Here is a 23,329-nt window from a genome sequence, read left to right as displayed (position 1 = left end):
GCCTAATATAGAACTCAGTGCACTCCTGTGCATACTCTGTGTGTATGTATGTACATACATATGTATGTTTAGATATGTATATGGAGCCAAAATTTATGACATGCTTTCTGTGTGCTTTGCAGTATAATTTGTCCAAGGCATATATGTATTTTTTAAAAGAGTTTTGTGCTTTTGTCAGGGAGATGCTTATATTCTATCAGGGGACACAAACAATAATTATAATGCACTGTGATACAGAATTTGCACAAGATCCTTGAGGGAACAAGAGAGGAGCATCTGTATTAGTCTGAGTGGTCAAGAAAGTTTTCTGAAAGAGGTATATGTTTTGCAAAGAAGAGTGGAAGGCATTTCAGTCAGAGGGAACAGCATATGCTAAAGCCCAGAGGCCTGAGCTAGGGTGAATTGCACAGGGAAATACAGTTGATTCAGTCTCACTACAGAAAAGTGTTGTCCAGTGTTAAGTTTGTCAAGAGCAGTAACTGGATTGTGATTATGAGCAAGAATGTTCTTGATCTTAGAAGGTATATGTATGTTGATTTATTTAGGTTAAAAGTGCTATCATGTCTGCAACTAATTTTCAAATGGTGCAAAAAAAGGAAAAAATGTGTTTGTGGGTGTAGAGAAAGTGCTAACTGATGTGACAAAATGGTATACAAGAGTCTGAGTGAAGGAGGGACATGTATTCATTGTAGTATGCTTGAAACTTTCCTATAAATTTAACATTGTTCAAAAGAAAATGTTAGAGAAAAAACCTTAAAGTCACTAAAATTTGTAAAAGTAGTATAAACATATAATTGAAGAATTAGTTAATAATTGTCTTCTGTGGTGACCTATTAATTGGGTTTTTATCAGTGATATATAATTGTTATATAAAAGGTAGCCTTAGTTGGTCCTCTTAGAATGCTATCTTTAGTAAAGTTGTCATTTAAGTCCTTTATATCTAACAAGAAAACAAAAACCTTGAGTGTCCAATAATAAGATTAGAAGGGACCAAGAGAGTTATATTGTCTAATTTTGCTATTAAATGAATAGGCAAAATACATAGAAGGCTGCCTAAGTATATTATTACTTAGAAACATCTCCATTAAATAAATTTCCATGACCTTTCAAATGTTTAAACAGAGGGCCATCTTTATTTCTGAATTTTTCTAAGATTATTTTTTTAAGAAGAAAGAGTCTGTAGAAATCTAGTTAATATGCACTGTGATCCTTAACAAAAGACTATTGGAAATTAAGAGCAGAGAATTTAATGCATATTAAATAAATATAGCATAATGTATGTTTAATTTATATTTCTTATTGACTGTCGAAGAAAATGAAGCATGAAGGCTCAAATGAGATGGTGGAGAGAGAATAGAGGATGGAATTGAGAGGAGGAAAGGCAAGGGGAGTAATGAAGAGCAGAAAACAGAAGGGGAGAGCACACATCTGAACGATTTAGCAGACTTTGAGGTGATTTTCTTTGCTTAGTTGGTGTAGATTTTCTTGCCATCTAGTGCTCTTTAGCTATTCCATTAAACATAGTTTACAATTTTTGTATTTTTGTAATCCTTATTTCTATAAACTACTCATAATGAAATAATTGAAACAACTTATAATGGTGGAAATTTCCCCCGTGATAAAGCGAGAGCTTCTAGGGAAATATCACTTCTCTGACTAGATGAAATCAGTCTTTAGCCATATTTTAATTTATTACAATGGAGCTCATACATAGGAAAATTATACTGAGTCAAATTTTTGAAATTGAGTTTTAGCAATGTTTGATTTTTCAAGAAAGATATTCTTTGTTGTGAGACTATTTTATTGAGAATATTATCTTTTATTATTAACCTTTATGTCTTCTACTGTTTCCATCCTTTGTCATCTCAAATTACTATGATGCAAAGATCAGAATCTAGTTGTTGAGGTTGCTCTCTATTTATGGAAAAATAACCATGTTTCAACTATAGGCTGATCTGTAATTACTTGGGTAAAATGATAATATATTCTAATAACTAAACTTTTTTAAAGGGTTTTCCTTTGTAAGATACATTTTATTTCTCCCTAACTAATATTTGCTTTTTTTTTACCAAAATTTACACAACAAAAGGATAGATGATCTGATGAACCTAATGTTCATTAGAAAAGTCAGATAGACTGAACAATTTAAGGAAAATGAACAAAAGTCAGGTAGATGAACAATTTTAGGAAAAGTAAAATTTCACCTTGGATGCTCAGAAAAGCTAATTTTTGTCTCCCACTTTTCTGAATCCACTACTTTTTTTTTTTTTTTTTTTTAACATGTACTTATTTTTACAGGCATGGGAGTTTTTCTGGACATTCACTTCTCTTATCTCAGTTCTTCCTGCTTGCTTCTCTTTTTCATTTTCATGTGTTTGTTTTTATGACATGTATTAATCAAAGTCCACATTATAGTGCAGATTGGGCCTGTCTCATAGGGGCTGATATCATATACACTTTCAACCAGCCCAGTTCATCCTTCACTTGGTTTCTAAGGCCGTATTCTTCAATACCCACCCCCCTTTATCACCATCGATAGGGATGTGTGTGAAGTTCCCAGGATGTCTCTCATTGTCCCCTTGCCAGCTCCTGGATGATAGCCCATCTTAGATCACAGAAGTTTAATGATGAATCCATATCTGATATGAGCTGGAGTCGCTGCAGGGCACATAGTAGGTAACGGCCTAATAAATGTTTGATGGACGAATAAAGAAATGAATGTGCAAAGGAATATAGCTCATAACTGAGGTCCTTAAGGAATGAAGCTGTTTAGGCAAGCATTTCTGTCCATAAGTATAGCCAATTAAGTGTGCAGATAGAAGCATGCATGTGTCTCAATATCCATTAGTGATTATAGACCGCAGCCTTCAGTTTCCCTGGTGAACTCATATGCAAGCTGACCTGACAGGAACTGCTTGCACTATGAGTAATCACAAGACTTCCCAGGGAAAAGGATGTCAGGCATGGAGATTCCATATTTAGCTTCACCTTTAGTATGAAATGAGTTTCCATATCCTAACTATTCAAGGGATCAGCTCTCATTAGAATTCATGCTTGAAACGGAACCTTACAGAATCTGAACTTTCTCACATTGATTAAGAGCAGAACCATCTTAGACAAATTTTTGGATCGAATTGGCCAGTCGCATTTCTCCTGAAGTCCAGGGGTTTCACATTTTGCACATGTTTTCTCATTTCATTGTGTTTTAAGCCAGGTTGCTATTATATAGAGCACTTTAGCAGCCTTGATCTTGGAGACATCAAGACCATTATTCCTGTTGTTGCTGATTTAGTGTTACAGCTGCTTCCTCTTTATGTGATTTAATTTGAAGTTTCAGCCCACCAGGGGGCTATTGGTCCCCACCTATGCAGCTTTAAGAGCTGGCTGCTGCTGTTTCTGCATGGATGTTATTTCCATTCCTATTCAAAGTGATTTTTCCCCTTCTATATTAGTCTAGCAACAGCGAGGCACTGTTCCAGGAACTCACTCTTTCTACATAAGGCGTAGCATGGAACCATTTGGATGGAAAAATTATAAATTAAAATTATTCTGTTCATTTTAAAATATTCATATTGTGTTGCTCAAATGCCAGTAACTGGAAAATTATGGATAATGTCCTGTTTTTATAACCTTTTTCAGAGTGTTTTAAAATCTGTTTATGTTGTTACTTAGCCATCTCTTTTCCTGGAGTGGATTTTATGATAAGATTTAAAAAAAAAAAGTTGTATGAGTCCAGTGTCTAATGACATATGTAATATTAAAATAATGATGTCAATAATTGTAACTCATTTTTTAAATAAAACAAAATTTACTCCATATACAGAGAATATTTATAAAATTATAAGACTATAAACAGAGACTGTAAACATGCCAGACTATTTCTTTTAAGGATACATTTTTCTTATTAAATGATTAAAACTAAGCAACGATTTATTAATTTCTGGAATTACATATTTAATTTAAGAAAACCTATATATTCGTAACACTACTGATTTTCAAATAACAGAGACATCTCCAACTTTTTAAATGGAGCTTTTTTTGATATTTCCTGTTTCTGTGCTAAGCCATTAATTTCGGGAAACTAAAATCCTATTTCTATCCTTGTATTTTCTATGTTGTGTGGGTGTGGGTGAGGATGTGCATGTCTCAAAAAGATAGACAAATGGGGGAAAGTGAACATGTTTTTGTGTAGGTTGGCTAGTTTTTTGATAAAGTAAATACATCTTGTATTCTAAAAGAAATAATGATTAGAGATCTTCATGTATATTTTTCTACTTCTGTGGAACACATTAAGGAGAGTGAAAATCTTTATGATTTTTGTATTCTGTAAATTTTAAGTTCACATTCACATAAAAGCCATGTGTTTTATTTGTTGTCTCTCTTGGCTAGGAATATTTAAATGTATTTTTAAAATTCTTCTGTTCTGTCAACTAAAGACAATTTAAAATTATAATTTTAAGACTCTTTCTAGAAAATTATACTTCTGATTCAGTCTGCAGTCTTTCTTTGTATGCCGTGTGTGTGTGTGTGTGTGTGTGTGTGTGTGTGTGTGTGTGTGTGTTGAGGTTCTTTAGAAGCAACACATCACTTTATCATGAACAAATTTCACTAGCCCATTTTATTATTTGTTGAGCCTTGTGAACCATTGGCCTTTTAAAATAGGTGGATTCTTTAACTGAGTATGCATTCAGAAAGGTTCTGTGTGCCATTGCAAACCTAGGTGGATCCTCCTAACTCTGTTTTATTCATTTTAAATAATTCTAGGTTATTCAAAAGTATTTTCTTTTAATTTTTGGAAGGAAGTCGTTGTAGGCTATAATATTTGAAGTCAGGATTCTTTATAACAACCATAGCACCAAAACATAGATCCGTTTTTGAAGGTCTGATTGATGGAAAATAGGATGCTGTCAGTAAGCAGATATTCCAACACAAATACTTAGTTTATACAGCGACTAACTACTGTGAATGCAGCCATATGGTGTACTCTATTCTTAATTGAATAAAGAAGACAAAATTTCTCCTGTTACTACAGGAGAAATGGATACCTCGTAATTAATAATTTGTGAGTTAAGCCTTAGCTACACTTGACATTTTTCCTTGGGTTTATTAGTGAGTTAACTGCTGATATTACCTATTCTGAGAATGACTCTTCAGTTATGGTGTTCAATAAAATAGGTATTCTCTGTGATGGGACAGAAGCTTTAGTCTTGATCAAAGTGCTTTGGAGGAAGCATGGTTTAACTGATTGGCTGTGAATGTTAATCACTCCATAGGATGCGCTGATAATTTACAGCATTGTTATAACTCTCTGGTGTTCATAAAATGAACTTAATAACCCAGTGCCACCATGGGATAAGCTGCTTTTTCTCCCCGCTTCAATTGAATACCCAGACTGCCTGCATAATAATGTTGAGAAATACTGCATTAAAAAGAGTGAGCAGCTGTATGATGAAGGAAACAGCTCTGCAACAGATTTGTTAATTATCTCCTTTGATTCACAGAGGGTGTTTGTGAGATATGGTTGACCAGTGAAGACACAGGGGCTTATGGCAGAGATATTGGCACCGATCTCCCCACACTACTGTGGAAACTGGTTGACGTGATTCCTGAGGGAGCAATGCTGAGGCTTGGCATGACAAATCCTCCCTATATTTTAGAGCATCTGGAGGTAAGGAAAAGCACCCCATTTCTATGCGGACACACAGACACAAACCAATCCAGACAATGTGGCAGCCTCAGCATCATCATATGAGCTTCATTTAAAACCACTTTTACATTTTTTTTGTGGTCTCACATTATGCAGAATAATTGAGAATTTCAGATCTCCTCATTGTCAGTCTACACATCTTGTTTTTGCTTCCTCACTATTAATTAATGTTGCCTAGCTTTTCCAGTGCTTGCCAAATTGTCATAGTTCTTTGTTTCCTCTTTGCAGCCCTTCAGATTTCCATTGCATAAATTTGCCTCAGTGCCTCCATTTAGAACTCTTGTCTAGTTCAGATCTGTTAATACGTTGCATAATTTTGCAACCAGCAGTGAACATTGCATTATCTTTTATCTGACCATTAACCCTGTCAGTAAGGATACTGTTCTATACGTTTGAGGATGTTTTAAGTTTCATCTCTTTCTCTGGAGATAGTTAAGGGTGAGTAGTATCAGAGACACAGATTTTGGTATTTTTCCATTTGATGCTCTTATGATCACTGTGAAAAAAGGAGTTGTGATAATGTGAGATCCCTGGTTTTATTTTATGCCTTCAATGGATCAGGACGCTTACCTTCAAGTTACTTCCCATTAAACCAGAAAAATGGACATGTGTACAGGTAACTGTGGTACTTGATGACAAATGCCACTATAATATAAGCAAATAATATGAACAAGAAGCAACCATTTAAATGAAAAAGCACATTCTAGGATCCTTGACTGTTATTTGAGAAATAAAATAATATATGAATTAAAAGAATTATATTAGGCCCATATTTATGGAAATTTAATAAGTGCTGTTGAAAAGTCATGTGCAGAGTATAAATACAAGTCACTTATATTTTTAATCAGATGTGTTTTTTGCAGTTGTTTTTTTTAGAAAAATAACATTCCAGAAATTTAAAAGCAAGTGTAGTTGCTGTAATTTAATACATAAATGAAAATGATTATTCAAAAATTTAAAAAATTGTTCATTTGAGATTGCTGCTGAAAAGCCAGATATCAACAATGCATTTTAGAAATTCTGAAAACAGAGTTGACAGCAATCTGATCATTAATTATTAATATATAATGAAGAAATTCAGCAATTTCAGTTTTGTAATTTGCATTTTCCTAGCCAGATCTTTTAGTAGAGGTATACTATTTATATGTTGACAGTGATACTTTGGACAGTGTAGAACCGTTATGATTTGCTATTTAAAAATAAGTTTCAGGCATGTCAATTTTTACTTACTCTTTGACTCAACGCTTGAAAAAGCAAGCAATTATTTGTGAAAACCACATATGCTGAGAGGTGTAATAGTCTTGCTGTGTTTGCAGTAGATATGAGACATACATCATGAAGACCAGGAGATGAGCTAGATGTGTGGTGAATAGGAAGGGAAGTAAGCCCTACCAATATATAGTCAATAAACAACTTTGTCAAAATCAAGGGAACCACAGTAGCTGGAGTCAGAGACATTCAGGTAAGGAGTAAACACAAGAGGAAAAAAATGTGCATTGGCTCTGAGCCAACTAACCAAATACCTCTTGGAATAAATCCAGCACTTTCAATAACTACAAGATTGTAGAAACTAATAATCACATTTATCGGAAACCCTGATCCTCAGCACCTAAAGTAGTGCTAGTTGTTGACCTCTGAGTAGGTGCTCCAGGAGAGCGTCTAAAAAGTCAACAGAAGATGATAAATATAGCTTTATATTTTACCTGGAAAAACACCAGATGTTTAATTCATAGATTGTGGTTAGAATGATAAGTTCTGATTGTCATGACATTACCTTGTTAAAATTCTTGCTGTTAAGATATTTATAATGTTAGCTTTTCCTCCTACATTGTCATTTTCCTGAGTTAAGGACCTTGCCATATCCACCTCTGTATCTACCCCACCCAAGAATGGCTCAATAAATAAATGAAGAAAAGAAAAAGAAAAAACAAAAAACCAAAAATTGGGGTAGCAATATTTATACCAGACAAAATAGACTTTAAAACAAAGCTTAAAACAAGAGACAAAGAAGGACCCAGTAATCCCACCTCTGGGTATTTATTTGAAGAAATCCTAAATACTACCTTGAAGGGACATGTGCATCCATACGTTCACTACAGCATTATTTACAGTAGCCAAGATATGGAGGCAACCTGGGTGTCCATCAATAGATGAATAGATAAGAGGTGATACATAACCAATAGAATATTACTCAGACATAAAAAAGAAGGAAATCTTGCCCTCTGCAACAATATAGGTAGACCTAGAGGGTATTGTGTTAGATGGAGTAAGTCAGACAGTGAAGGACAAATGCTATATGATTTCAGTTACATATGGAATCTAAAGAACAAAATAAATGAACAAACAAAACAAATAAACTCGTAGGTCGAAAGAACATTTTGATGGTTGCCAGGTGCAAGGGCACGGTGGTGGAGGAATCGGTGAAAAGGGAGAAGGGATTGAAAAGTACAGATTGGTAGTTACAAAATAGTCATGGAGATGTAAAGTATAGTATAAGGAATATAGTTAATCATGTTGTAATAATTATGTATGGTGTCAGATTGGTACTAGATTTATTGGGTGATTACGTTGTACGTTATATAAATGTCTATTCACTGTGTTGTGTACCTGAAACTAATATAATATTGTATGTCAGCGGTAATTAAAAAATAAATTATTTTTTTTAAAGAATGAGAGAAGGAAGAGTCTTCTTCATAAAATAAATTGTAGAGCTCACTTTGTAGTCTTTGAAGTCTTAATATTCTGACCAGAAGAGGCAGCAGAAGATGACAAAGTAAATGAGCTTCAAGGGTGAGAGTTTGTCCCAAAGAAAGCCATCCATTTCTATGCACTTCATAAACAGGGAGCAATCCAATCCTGTTGTGCCACATCAAAGGAAAAAGCAATCCAAAACAGATGAAAATGAAACAAGCAGAGGTGTGCAAGAATAACAGATCCACACCATTCTGAAGTAAGAGCTTTTAAAGTCTTATCATGTTGCTTTGACAAAACCTAAGCACCTTAGTAGTTCTTCTTATTCCCATCTAAGTAGAAGAGCCCAGAATTTTCAGTGTTCCACAAACACATCCTTATGTAATAGGACAGGTAACTGATCTCCAGAGGCTTCATTGGCTTCCCAGAGTGAAAAAGACATTAGAGAAGGGAGCTCAAACCTGGTGAGCCTCAGCCAGTGCCCACCAGTACATTATATTTCCCCATTTAATACTCTCTAAGCTTAGATTACTCTACAGAAATTAATTGACTTATCTAAAAAGTGCTGAAGAGAGTTCCCCAATAAGAAAAAAAGAAAACCAGAGAAAAGATGAAAACAAAAATAAATAACACCCGTGAATGACAGGTGATGATTTTTTTTTTTTTTTGACTTGTAGGGATAGAGGAACCCATTCTTGAAATAGCTACTCTGATGCTTTAATATCCTTACAGTAAGTGTTTCTTGAGAATTATATTGGTAGCACCCAGCTTTCTTGTGTTTCTGGAAGGTGCTTCATGCTACAGGCTTTATTATAGAGCTCTTCACTTGGCTGTTTTCCTCCTTTATTCTGTTCACTTCACACTCACCTGACTCTTGAGATTTCTTTTAAAACGCTTTTACTAGCTTAACATTTTTTTTGAACAGTTTAAAGAAGAAATCATTTAAAGGAAAATACCAACGTTTCTATCATTTTAAAATGTGGTGTGGAAAAATAGATCTGTTGATAAAACATTTTATTAAATTTCCATAGGAACAGAAGACACATACTACAGTTAACATAGGATGCACTTTTAAGGTTCTATCAAGAGTCTAGCATTATGTATGATACATTATAGAGTAGATATTGAATAACTGTGTAGTGAAGGAAAGGAGAGAGAAATTTTAATTCCTAAATGGCAGACGAGTAGTCAAGTCTTTATTTGGAACATCTATAAACCCTATTTTTAACATATCACTGCATTAAACAATATGGGATTCATTTTAAATGATGATGTAACTGACAAAGAGCTATCTTAAACATATATATATATATATCCACACACATATGTGTGTACATATGTGTGTGTACGTGTGCATGTGTGTATAAAAAACACATTGGAATTGAAGAAACATAATAATGGCTTATGTAACATCTACTAAATTTGGATATGAAGTAGAAACAGCACATAAAATAAAAGATTAAAAATTTTTTTACCTCGTCTTAAAGTCTGTGATGTCTCTCCATTACCCATAGGCTAAAGATAAGCTCTTTAGCACGACAGAGTCCTTAAGATGCTTCTTCCATTACATCCCTGTTCTCCCCTCCCTTTAGTACCCTGATGATGCCTCCTGTATAGCTTGTATTTTGTCTTTACCATTTTATACTCTTGAAATTTTTACTTTAACCTTTTCTCATTCTATACTTACCACATGATTGCAGTTGTAATAACAAATTAATCAGATACACTAATATTGCTACGATGTGTGTTGACTAATATTATGCCTCTATAGTGGCAAGTAAGAGATATTTTTCCTGTGTGTTTGCTTTCCTATTGATATCACTAAGGTAATAACTCTACTATATTCTTCTTTAATGGACTTTGACCTTATAGAAAGTAAAGTGGCTTGTGAATTGGATTACTCTTGAAACTACATTGCTTAGTTTTGCTCTCCTATTTGTAGTAGTCCACAGCTAAGGTATTAATTCAGAGTGAACATGACACATGTGAATCCAACAAGGTATAATGAGGCCACTGACAGCGATACAATGGCTATTGCTAACTGGGCACCAGAAATCACTGATAACGTTTTCAAGGCTGCATAATAATGATATCAGAATATTTATTGAGTGCTTAATTTTTCAAGAAACCACACTGATTGCTTTACTCAATGTCTTTCCCTTCTTTTAGATAACTAACTATATAGATATTATTATCCTCATTTTTTTAAATTGAGAAGCTAAGTCTTAAAAAGCTTTAATAATTGGCCAAATTGCATAACTAGTTAGCAACTGGTTTCTAATCTTGTCTGACTCTAAAATGCTTTCTCCTATACTGCATCTTCCATGAAGCCTTCCCAGATGCTTCTCAGATTCTTTCCTTGCTTTTTCACTCTGTCCAAAGATATCTCTGCTGCACTTATTTTGGTGAGCCACAGTTACTTGTTTTCATGTAAATCTAACAAAACTGTTACCATCTTGAGGGAGAGAATGTCTTATCTTTGTATTTTAGTACCTGTAATTACATGCACTTAATGCGTTTTGAATTATGTGTTAGCTCTAAGTTTAGCTGTTCCTTGACTGCAGGTCATATATATTGAAGTATCTTCATATCTGTGCTAAGCATCTAATTTGGGAAGAGTTCGTGAATGGTTGTCATATGTGTTTCTCACTTGCGAGTCACACTTCTATGAAGATATACTAGATGGTGGGGGGAAATTCATCTAATGTATGTGTTTTATTGATTTGCTCTGCTAAAATATCACAGTGAATAGGTAGTATTTTCTTTAGGATTACCTAGAACTCATGATCGTTGAATTCGAAGATTATCTAGGCTCTTAGCTTCTTTCTTCACCTTCTCACTTCTTAGCTTTCACTCTGTTTTATAATCTCCATCAGAGAAGTCAGTAGTGAGTGGTCAAGGAGTAGAAATTAAAACAGGCTGTTTGTCTTGATTTTAGTTTTATGGGTTGGCCGGTAGAGAAAAGATAATAAAAACTTGTTGACCAGTAAGATATATAAGAAGTATCTGTGGATTTTGTTAAGCTATTCTGGCTCTCCCAGTGTTATGAATAATTTAAAATAACTGTTATCTCCCTTTAAGATTTCTGTACGTCCTAAAATTGTGTCAGAATTTTAGTGTGTAATGTATAGCCTGGTCCAGAGAGGACAAGTTAGTTAATATGGAGTACAAGTGCCATTAAGGACTTTTCCTTCAAGTTATAAATAAAGCAAATTGTTTATTTTAAAATTTATATTACTCTGTAAAATATTGCTGAGAAATATTGACACTGATATTCCCATTGATATTACACTAGATTTTATTTAGCTTGAATTAAAATACAGTTTTTAAATTTACATTTAACATTTATGTTATATATGTTATATTATGGAAGATTAATCATAAATAGTGATTTTTAAGTGTTCTTTCTGCTTTTGGTTGAGAAATCTTGTAATCACTACAACGAATCAATTTCCCACTTCCCTTGATTTTTGTATATTTACTTCTAGTTAAAGACCTTATAGTCTAACCTATGTATATATTTAGCAAAATTATTTTATCTGGTCAAAGACAGTAAATATCTGTCAAGGACTTTTGCTGCATGGTAATTTATGAACGTTAAGAGTATGTTTGACTATGCAGACTTAAAAAATGCTTCTTAGTTCCAAAATAAGAACAAGCTCAGTCCCTGCTGTGCTTGTGTTTCATCAAAGCAAAACGGAATTTCCAAACTGGAGTTAACAGTTCACATGGGGTCTTTAATTTTTTTTTTTTTTCCTCAAGGCTTATACTTTTCAGCATAATAGAAAAATATGCAAATAGGTTTTATGTTGTTGTATACAAAATATTTCCCTCCTTTGATACATAGAAGGACATGGTATTTATTTTGAGCAAGGAAATGGAAAGTAAAAATCTTTTATTTCTGCCATCCAGATATAGCTTTGGGGACATTTCAGTGTGTAGTTTGATCTGGCTTTTGGCACTCAGTTTCTTGCCGATTATAATCATCAGCACTTTACTTCATTCTTAACCTAGCATTTGTGAATAAATTTCAAGAGGTCAATGAAAACTCTGAAACGGAAAACTAAAGTTGGTGCCTATCTGAAAAATTTAGGGGGAGAAAACCATCTAATAGTAAAAGGATTCACATCCATAATATAAAGTTTATCAAGCTTTACTGGGAGCCTAATTCAGAGAGCTGGGACCAGCCCTCTGAAGGGAAGATATGGATAGAGGGAATGTTCAACTCTGTTTGTCCAATGACTTGACTATTTTTGATAAAAGATGAGATTAAAATGCTGCTCCCCATAAGCATGATTGCAGGCTTCACCCCACTTTCCTACTCTGCAGCCTGTTCATTCCTGTGACCCTCCCTTCTTCCCTTGTTCAGGTTTCAGACCCTAACTCCAGCGCCTCCCAAGAAGCCTAAACTTTTCTTAAACTCAGCAGCCCCTTAGAAAAATTAACATAGCTTATTGCTTATTACTGAGCAATATTCAGTCTGGGTGATTAAGCCTCATGATTACATGAGGCCAGAGGACCCAGAAAAGAAATGAATTCATAAATAGATAGACTTGGTCTCAACAGATTACTCTTTGTTGCTGCCCTCAAAGATACAGACTCAGTCTCATCAGGAATTGTATTTTATTTTTATGGTCTCAGGTATGTTTTCAGGGAAAATCAACTATTTTGTGGATGAGTGTTTCTCATTGAAAATATTGGGTATCTCTGCCTTCCTAGGGAGCACAGTGGAAAAATGCCTTGTTAAAAAATTTTATTTATATAGTCCTCAATAATTTATTTTTTTTAATTTTTAATTAAGTTTATTGGGCTAACATTGGTTAATACAATTATATAATTTTCAGGTGTACATTATCATTTAACATCTGTATATTCTATTGTGTGTTTACCACCCAAAGTCTAGTTGCCATCAATAATTTATACAGAGACCTACCCGTGGGCTTCACTGCTGCTCTCAGTTTCCATTTCTAAATTACTATATAGTATACGTGGGAGGCTAGACTCAGTGTAAGAATATAAATGGTCAAATCATATTTGGTTATCATGAAATATTTTAATCTACTTTGTGGTAAATACTGTCTGAACTTCTCATTTTTTTCTTTTGCCATTGGCCTAAGTTATTGAATATTGCTCATGAAATCCAGTGACATGTGGACGTTAATTCTCAAAAGAGATGATCATTTTTCTGAGAGCAAAAGAGCATAAGGATAAAATGTGTATCAAGATGATGAGTGAAAAGGACTCCACAAATGCTTTATAAAGAAGCTGATGTCATAGTCAGATATCTGGAACCACATCTGTGTGTGTGTGTATGTGTGTGTGTGTGCACAGCGGAGTATACACACACACGCACACAGTTCTAGAATACTGGAGAAGCCTGGAAATTTACATATTTCAATTGTGGCATACAAATATTCCTATTGCATTTTTTAGTATTCTAGTATACATTTCTGTTTATAAAGGAGGGCATTAGATATGGTTTAATTTGCATCTTAAAAGGCATTTCACATTGCCATTCCCCTGAATCCTTAATTTTTTTTACAGGAGTAGCTGAGAAAATTTCCATGTCACCTGTCAAAATTAGTATAGTTCAAACTCCACAGTACACCATCTGTGGGCTTTATCTTCCTCATTAATTTAGGAAGTCAGTTCTGCTCAAGCCATTGAGAAAAGCTGCCTTTGACTTTCCTTCATAAGCACAGAGGACGACTAATACATAAGCCAATCAAGATAGTTTCCTTTATGCTTTTCTTTTGATTCTAGGATCGTTTCTATATTGATTTCTTTGCTCTGATAGACTATGAAAGGTTACCTTAGGCACTTGCTAATTCAGCACTTCGTAAAATGAAATTCTCATATTTTATATCAGGTGGGTAATGGAATTTTCAAGTGATTCATGGTGTAGAACAGAAAGCTTGGTAATGAAGTTAATGGTTCATAGATTAGTTGAGGGAAATGCTGCATGGTTTTTAGAAAGTAAAGTGCAGTTTCTTAGTTTGCTTCTATTTCTAATCTACTAAATTGTTTGTTGTTTTAAGGTGTAATATGTTTTTCTTCATTCTCCTACATCTTCCTTTGCCTACCACACAAATAATCCACTTGAAAACGTTAAGTCCAAAATTCTTGGACTCTCAAAATTTAAGTCCAAAATTCTTTCATGTCATTTAACAGTAAATAATAATTGTGTCAAAATTGGAAACATAAGGGTTTTTAAATTATTATTAAAAATTCCTTTATTTGCATATGTTGTAGCAGAACTATCAAACAGATTATAATGGGCATGAATGGACTAGGTGTACTAAATTATTTTTAGCATCAGAGAATGCTGCATGTGGGCCAGAGAAAATCAAACTATTTAGAGTAATGTTGGAAGTTCTCCAGTTGTTCATTATTTAGGGGGAAAACATACTCTTTTATAGCATGTATTTTTGTGTGTGTTTTTAAAATCACTGTGAAAAGGTTGCTACATGTAAAGCATTGTTTGATTAAACAAAATATTATGGATAGGTCTTTCTCTAATATTTGACAACAAAGAAGTAACTTTCTTAGTTACATGTTAAAATATATCTGAAAAGTAAGTTTCATATCAGCCTTTATTGTATGGTGTTGTATGGAATATCAGCCTACATTCTGATCAGTTGAAATTTCAGACATTAATTTTTTAATTGATTGAATTCACTACGGTATTTTCAGCTTTTGTTATTTTCTTCCTCAACCGATCTGTTATTTTTCTTCCTATTTTTTTCACTTTTTGAAATATAAAATAATATATTTATTAAATATTTTTATTTTTTTCATACAGTCAACATTCAGTATTATTTTATATTAATTTCAGTTGTATATCATAGTGGTTAACTATTTATATAATTCAAAAAGCGATCCCCCCCTAAATAAGTCTAGAACTCACCTGTCACCGTACATAGTTATTACAATATTATTGACTATATTTCCTATGCTGTATTTTACATTCCCATGACTATTTTGTAAATACCAACTTGTACTTCTTAAACTCTTCATGTTTTTCACCTAGTCCCCCAACCCCCACCCCTCATCTGTCAACCATCAGTTTTTTCTCTGAATATGTGAGTCTGTTTCTATTTTGTTCATTTATTTTCTTCTTCAGGTTCCATATATAAGTGAAATCAAATGATATTTGTCTTTTCTGCATCTGCCTTACTCCACTTAGCATAATATCCTCTAGGTCCATTCATACTTTTGCAAATGGTAAGATTTCATTCTTTTTTATGGCTGTGCAATATTCCATTTTAAATATGGAACATTTCTTCTTTATCTAATTGTCTGTTGATGGGCACTTAGTTGCTTCTATATCTTGGCTATTGAAAATAATGCTGAAATGAAAATAGGAGTGCATATATCTTTTCAAATTAGTGTTCTGTCTTTCCTTAGATAAATACCCAGAAGTGGAATTGCTGGGTCATAAGGTAGTTCTGTTTTAATTTTTTGAGGAACCTCTATACTGTCTTCCATAGTGGCCGCACCGATTTGTAGTCCTACCAACAGTGCACTAGGGTTCCCTTTTCTCTACATCCTCACACACCTCCTGTTTGTTGATAGATTGATAATAGCCATCCTGACAGGTGTGATGTGATATCTTATTGTGGCTTTTATTTCCATTTCTCTAACAATTGGTGACGTTGAGCATCTTTTCATGTCTGTTGGCCATCTGTGTGTCTACTTTGGAGAAATATCTATTTAGGTCCTCTGCTCGTTTTTTAATTGGATTTTTTTTTATGTTAAATTGTATGAGTTCTATATAAATTTTGGATAGTAACCCCTTGTTAGATATATCACGGGCAAATATCTTCTCCCATTTAGTAGGTCGTCTTTTCATTTTGTTGATGGTTTTCTTTGCTGCGCAAAAATTTTTTAGTTTGATGTATTACTGTTTATTTATTTGTTCTTTTGTCTTCCTTGCTCAAGGAGATATATCAGAAAAAAATATTACTAACAGCCATATCAGAAAGTTTATAACCTGTGTGTTCTTCTAGGATTTTTATGGTTTCGGGACTCACATAGAAGTCTTTAATCTATTTTGAGTTTATTCTTCGATATGGTGTAAGAAAATGGTTTCATTTCATTTTTTTTCCATGTATCTGTCTAGTTTAACCAACACCACTTACCAAATAGACAGTCTTTACCCCGTGTATATTCGTGCCTCTTTTGTCATAGATTAATAGGCCATGGCGGGATGGGTTTATTTCTGGGCTCTCTGTTGTGTTCCATTAATCTATGTGTCTGTTTTTATGCCAGTACCATGTTATTTTGGTCACTAGTGTGGTACCTCCAGCTTTGTTCTTTCTCAAAATTGCCGTGGCTATTTGGGATCTTTTATGGTTCCATATACATTTTTGGATTATTTGTTCTAGTTCTATGAAAAATGCTACTTTTTTTTATTGTTGCTGCTGTTTTTACGTCTATAGCACCTGGTATTCCTAGATGGTCTCCCATCCAAGTACTAACTAGGTCCGACCCCGCTTAGCTTCCGAAATCAGATGAGATCGGGCACGTTCAGGGTGGCATGGCCTTAGATGCTGTTGGTTTTTTGACAGAGATTGCATTGAATCTGTAGATTGCTTTGGGTATTATAGACATTTAAATGGTGTTAATTCTTTTTATTCATGAGCATGGCATATGCTTGCATTTATTTGTATCTTTTTCACTTTCTTCAATGGCATAATTTTCTGAGTATATGTCTTTTACTCCCTTGATTAAATTTATTTCTAGGTATCGTTCTTTTTCCATGTAATTGTAAATGGGATTGTTTTCTTAATTTCTTTTTCTTATAATTCATTTTTGTTGTATAAAAGTGCAACTGATTTTTGAATATTAATTTGCATCCTTCTACTTTACTGAATTTATCAGTTCTAATTGTTTTTTGATGGAATCTTTAGGATTCTCTCTATATAGTATCATGTCATCTTAAAATGACGACAGTTTTCCTTCTTCCTTTCTCATTCAGATGCCTTTTACTTCTTTTTCTTGTTTGATTGCTGTGGCTAGAACTTGCAGTACTATGTTGAATAAAAGTGGTGAAAACGGACATCCTTGTCTTGTTTCTGACCTTAAGGAAAACACTTTAGCTTTTCCCCATTGAGTGCGATGTTAGCTGTGGGTTTGTCAGATATGGCCTTTATGATGTTGTGGTATGTTTCTTTCAGACCCACTTTGCTAAGAGTTTTTGTCATAAACAGATGCTGGATTTTGTCAAATTTTTTCCTGAATCTTATTGATATGTTCATATGATTTTTATTTTTTATTTTGTTTACATGATATACCATGTCAATCGGTTTGTGGCTATTGAACCAATTTTTCATCCCTGGAATAAAATCCCACATGATCATGATGTGTGATCTTTTTAATGTATTGCTTGATGCAGTTTGCTAATATTTTACTGAGGATTTTTGCATTTATGTTCATCAAGGATGTTGTTCTATAACTTTTTTTCTTATGTCTTTGTCTAGTTTTGGAATCAAGGTAATGGTGGCCTCAGAAATGAGCTTGGGAACCTTCACTCCTCTTGAAATTTTTGGAATAGTTTCGAGAAGGGTGGGTGTTAATTATTCTTTGAATATTTTGTAAAATTCACCCATGATGCCATTTCATCCGAGACTTTTGTTTTGGGGGAAATTTTTGATTATTGATTTGATTTTGATAGTAGTAATTGGTCTGCTCAGATTTTTTGTTTTTCTTAAGTAAGTCTTGGAAGATTGTATGTTTCTTGGAGTTTCTCCATTTCTTCTAGATCATCCAATTTATTTGCATGTCACTGTTCATTGCATATTTTTATAATCCTTTGTGTATCTGTGGTATCAGTTAGTTGTGATTTCTCTTTCATTTCTGATTTTATTTGTGTCCTCTCTCTTTTTTTCTTGATGAATCTGGTTAAAGGGTTATCAATTTTGTTTATCCTTTCAAAGAACCAGCTCTTGGTTTCAGTGATTTTTTTTTTTTTTTTTGTATTGTCTTTTCAGAAACTATTTTATTTATTTCTGCTCTGATCTTTATTATTTCTTCCCTTCTGCTCACTTTGGGCTTTATTTATTGTTCTTTTTATAGTTCCTTTAGATAAGATTAGATTGTTTCTTTGAGATTTTTTTTGTTTCTTGAGTTACATCTGTATTGCTATGAATTTCCTTCTTTGGACTGCTTTCGCTGTGTCCCATAGATTTTGGGTCATTGTGCTTTTTATTTTCATTTGTCTTAGGGTGTATTTTGATTTCTTGATCTCGTTGTTAATCCTTTCATCATTTAGTAGCATGTTGCTTAGTCTCCATGTGTTTGTGTGTTTTTCATTTTTTCTTGTAATTGATTACTAGTTTCAAAACATTGTGGTTGGAGGAGACACTTAATATAATTTGTCTTTTTAAATTTATTGAGACTTATTCTGTGGCTTAACATGTGGTCTGTTCTGGAAAATGTTTCATGTGCACTTGAGAAGCATGTATATTCTGCTGCTTCAGTGTGGAATGCTTTAAAAGATATCAACTAAATCCATCTAGTCTAATGTGTCATTTAAGCCCTGTTTCCTTGTTGATTTTCTGTATGGAAGATTTATCCATGGATGTCAATGGGGTGGTAATGTCCCCTACTGTGACTGTATAACTATGGGTCTTTCCCTTTATGTCCATCAATATTTGCTTTATATAATTAGGTGCTCCTTTGTTGGGTACATAAATGTTCACCAGGGTTTTTTATCCACTCGTTGAATTGATACCTTTATCATTATGATATGCCCTCTTTGTCTCTTATTATAGCCTTTTGTCTGATAAAAATATTGCTACCTCAGCCTTTTTGTTATTGTTGTTGTTTCTATTTGGATGAAACATCTTTTTCCATTCCTTTACTTTCAGTCTATGTGTGTCTTTTGATCTGAAGTGGGTCTCTTGTAAACAGTATGGGTCTTGTTTTCTTATCCACTCAACCACTCTATGTCTTTTGATTGGAGCATTTAATCCATTTACACTTAATGTCATTAGTGATAGGTACATAGTTATTGCTATTTTATTATTCATATTTATGTTCTTTTTTCCCCTCTTATTCTTAAAGAAGTCCCTTTAACATTCCTTGTAATACTGGTTTGATAAGCTCCTTTAGTCTTTTCTTGTCTGGGAAGTTCTTTATCTCTCTTTCAATTTTAAATGAGAGCCTTGATAGGTAGAATAATCTTAATTGTAGGTTCTTATTTTTCATCACGTTGAATATTTCATGCCAACACCCTCTGACCTGAAAAGTTTCTGCTGAAAAATCAGCTGCCCTATGGGAGCTCCTTTATAGGTAACTGTCTTTCTCTTTCTACTTTTAAGATTTTCTCTTTGTCTTTAACCTTTGACATTTTAAATATGATGTGACTTGGTTATTTCTGTTGGGTTCATTTTGTTTGGGATGCTCTGCTCTCTGCACTTATATGTCTACATCCTTCGCTACATTAGGGAAGTTTTCAGTCATCATTTTTCCAAATAGATTCTCATTCCCTTGCTCTTTCTCTTCTCCTTTTGGTACCCTTATGATATGAATGTTGTTACACATGATATTGTCCCAGAGGTCCCTTAAACTACTCTCATTTTTTTTAAAAAAATTTCTTTTTTATTTTTGCTGTTCTGATTGGGTATGTTTCTACTACGTTGTTTTTCAAATTGCTGATTAGATCCTCTGTTTTATCTAATCTATTGATTTCTTCTAGTGGATTCTTCACTTCAGTTATTGTATTCTTCTTTTCTGACTGGTTCTTTTTTATGGTTTGTATGTCCTTTTTTGAAGTTCTCACTGAATTAATTTGTTCTTCTCCTTAATTCTCTGAGCATCCTTATTACCAGTGTTTTGAACTCTGGATCTGGTAGATTGCCTGCCTCTATTTCATTTAGTTCCTTTTTGGAGATTTCTCCTGTTCTTTCATTTGGGACACATTTTCTTGTCTCCTCATTTTACCTACCTTGGTTGGTGTGTGTCATGGAGATAGGTGGGAGAGGCCACCCTGCAAACTGAGGCCAGCTGCCACCAGTACTAGGCCTGGCATGGCTCAGCAAAAGTCACAGAGCACCCCAAAGTCTGCTGTTGCCTGCCACCTTCCCGTAAGTCTCAGCTGCTATCTGGCAGTGTGTATTTGGGGTGCGGCAGAGTCTCAGAGAGTCACCAGAGTGGGGCAAGCTGTGTTCACTGGGTTAATGCAGATCTTGCCTGAGGCTACTCAGCAAAAGGCACAGGGCACACTGAGGCCAGCTGTCACCTGCCTAGCACCTTTGGACCTTTGAGAGTTTTTAATAAAGACTCCAGCAGGGCCTGAGGCGAGCTGCCTGCCACTGAGACAGTCTCTAGTGGGGCACGAGTTGGTTGGGTCAGGTTCTTGGAATCATCAGGGTGGGTTTAGTGATATTCACCAGGTTAATGCTGGTTCACACTGGCCATTTGTGGGAGGAGGACTCAACACAGGGACACTGGTGGCTGTCCTTCCAGCCCTCGCCCAGGAGCCACACAGCTGAGTTTCTCCCTGTATGTCACTGGTTTTCCTGAGCTGCTGTCTTTCCACTGGATCTCAGAGTAAGTGCCGGTGAACGAGTGAGTCTGTATGGGTGCCCTTTAAAATAATTCCTGATTTTCCAGCAACCTTTCATTTCACCCAGACAGATGGAATCCTGGCTAATTTTCCCCGCTAGATGTTATGGGGACTCTTCTTCCTGGCCCTGGTGCTCTGAGCTGGGGATCCTAGTATGGAGCTAGGACCCCTTGATCTTCAGGGGGAACCTCTGCAGCTTAGATATCCTTTTCAATTTTCAACCACTGCACGTGGGTTTGGGTCCAACCCATTTTGTGTCTCCACCCCTCCTTCAGGTTACTCTACTTGGCTTCTTTTTTATATCTTTAATTCTTAGTCATAGGACTTCTGTTCAGCTAGTCTTCCAGTGGTTCTCCAGGTTGATTATTTTATACTGTAGTTGTAATTTCGATGTCATCAGAGGAGGTGAGCACCGTGTTTACCTGCTCTGCCATCTGTACTGGAACTTTATTGAGGATCTGTTATACATAACGAGATGCTTCTCTCTTGCTGCTGTCAGGATTCTTTTTTTGTCTTTCAGTATTTGATTGTGAGATGTCTAGGTGTAAATTTCTTGGAGTTTATTCTATCCAGAGTCCATAGGGCTTCTGGGATGTTTAGGCTATTATAAGTTTAGGCTATTACTTCTTCAAATATTCTTTCTGCCTTTTTCTTTCCTCTCCTTCTGGAATGCACATTATGTGTACATTGGTATGCTTGATGGTGTCCCATAGATTTCTGAAACACTGTTAGTTTTTATCCATTCTTTTTGCTTTCTAAGACTATGTAACCTCAATTGGCCTGTTTTCAAGTTTGCTTATTCTTTCTTCTGCCTGCCCAGATTTCCTGCTGAGCCCCTCTAGTTAATTTTTTATTTCAGTTTTCATACCAGAATTCCTATCTTATTTTTTAAAATCATTTCTGTCTCATTACTGATATTCTTTATTTGATGAAACATCATTTTCATGTTGTCTTTTAGTTTTTTTAAACATGGCTTTCTTTACTTCTTTGAACATATTTAAAATGATAACTTAAATTTGTCGTATAGTAATTCCAATATCTGGGCTTTTGCCAGGACAGTTTCTCTTGGCAGCTTTTTTACCTGTGTTTTACATGTTTTATAATTTCTTGTCAAAAACTAGGCATTTAAATATACATTTAAATATAATGAGGCAGCCCTGAAAATCAGATAGTTCTCACTCCTCAAGGTTTTGTTGTTGTTGTTTAATTAGTGGCTTTTTAAAATTCAAGAGAGTCTGTATTCTTAGTTTGCTAGTGAGTCTACTCAGTTAGCTCAGTGGTCAGCTAATGATTGTACAGAGATTTCCGTAAATGCCTCTAACCAATAAATCTCTCAGTCTTTGCAGAGGAGTCCTATGTGCATATTGGAGCATGTCTTCAATGTGCAGTCACATTGCTTACAGTTCCATCCTTACCTTCATTTCCTGCTTCTGCAAAACCTTAGGTTTAGCCAGAGGTGAGAGCTGAGGGCCTTCTCAGGTCTTTACTAAGCATATGCACAACCCGGACATGCATACAGCGCTATGTATGCATGCGGTCTTCTAGATTCCCAGGAATATGTCAGTGTCTTTTAAAACCCCCTCTAGGCATCACATTTCCTAGCTTTTCCTTTTAAGTTTTTTGGTTTGCTTATTGTTTGCCCTAACTGTTATTCACAGCCTCAGGCAGCCATGATGTTAAACGATTATAGCTGATTATTTTTGACAAATGCCCCTGGGAAAAAGGCTGTTCTCACTGGGTGAGTGCCAGTTCAAGTTAAATAAGCAGGCCCTGTGAGTGAAGTCTTCCATGGAACCAGCAGAAAGGTCAGATAATGAAAATTTTCTGGGAATGGGGCTTTGAAGGACACTGCCCCCTCCATTGTCCACCAGGCTGCTAATTTTCACCGTAATTGAAGGCTGTTGGTTTTCAAGGCTACTACAGAAGTGAGGAGTGGGAGGTTACAAAAGGGCTGATTTAAAATGTCACATAGCTCACTGTTCTTAGATTTCTCTATTTTTTTTGAATAAATGCTCCCCAGATTGCTGCAAGCCTTTAGTTAATATCCATAGTTCTGAAAAAGTTGATTCTGACCATTTTTGTCACTGTCCTCATTGCTTTTATGGAGGCAAGGACTTCCAGAAATTTTTATTCTGCAATTCTTGCTGATATTAGTAAATATTATTTATTGAATTGAAACCGGCTGCCTCTCTATCTTTCAGCCATTAGTATATGGGGTTGAGTCTGTTTCCTTGCTAAATTTTTGTGTTCCGTGTCAAAAGTGCCATCAATTACTTGTGGCCGTCTGCTTTCATAAAGCTTTTGAGGAAGATCTCATGTCATTAGTAGATTATGGACAGCAAAAAGTCTTTCTTAGTTGA

General features: G+C 34.8%; 1 protein-coding gene and 1 pseudogene across 9 annotated transcripts in view; one reads left to right on the top strand and one right to left on the bottom strand.

Moving 5' to 3' along the window:
- Positions 1 to 23,329, top strand: part of CDKAL1 (CDK5 regulatory subunit associated protein 1 like 1) — a 459,847-nt gene that overhangs the window by 331,320 nt on the left and 105,198 nt on the right. For all 9 annotated transcript variants that reach the window (XM_011362830.2, XM_011362832.2, XM_023532244.1 and 6 more), the window contains one exon: positions 5,502 to 5,668. In XM_011362830.2, the coding sequence (XP_011361132.1) occupies positions 5,502 to 5,668 (167 nt within the window). The remainder of the gene's footprint in view (positions 1 to 5,501; positions 5,669 to 23,329) is intronic.
- On the bottom strand, positions 16,831 to 16,949 carry LOC111741614 (annotated as a pseudogene).

Source organism: Pteropus vampyrus, unplaced genomic scaffold (assembly GCF_000151845.1).
Source record: "Pteropus vampyrus isolate Shadow unplaced genomic scaffold, Pvam_2.0 Scaffold80, whole genome shotgun sequence".
NCBI classification, from domain to species: domain Eukaryota; kingdom Metazoa; phylum Chordata; class Mammalia; order Chiroptera; family Pteropodidae; genus Pteropus; species Pteropus vampyrus.
The sequence above is the reverse complement of the archived record's forward strand: the minus strand, read 5'-3'. Positions and strand labels throughout refer to the sequence as shown.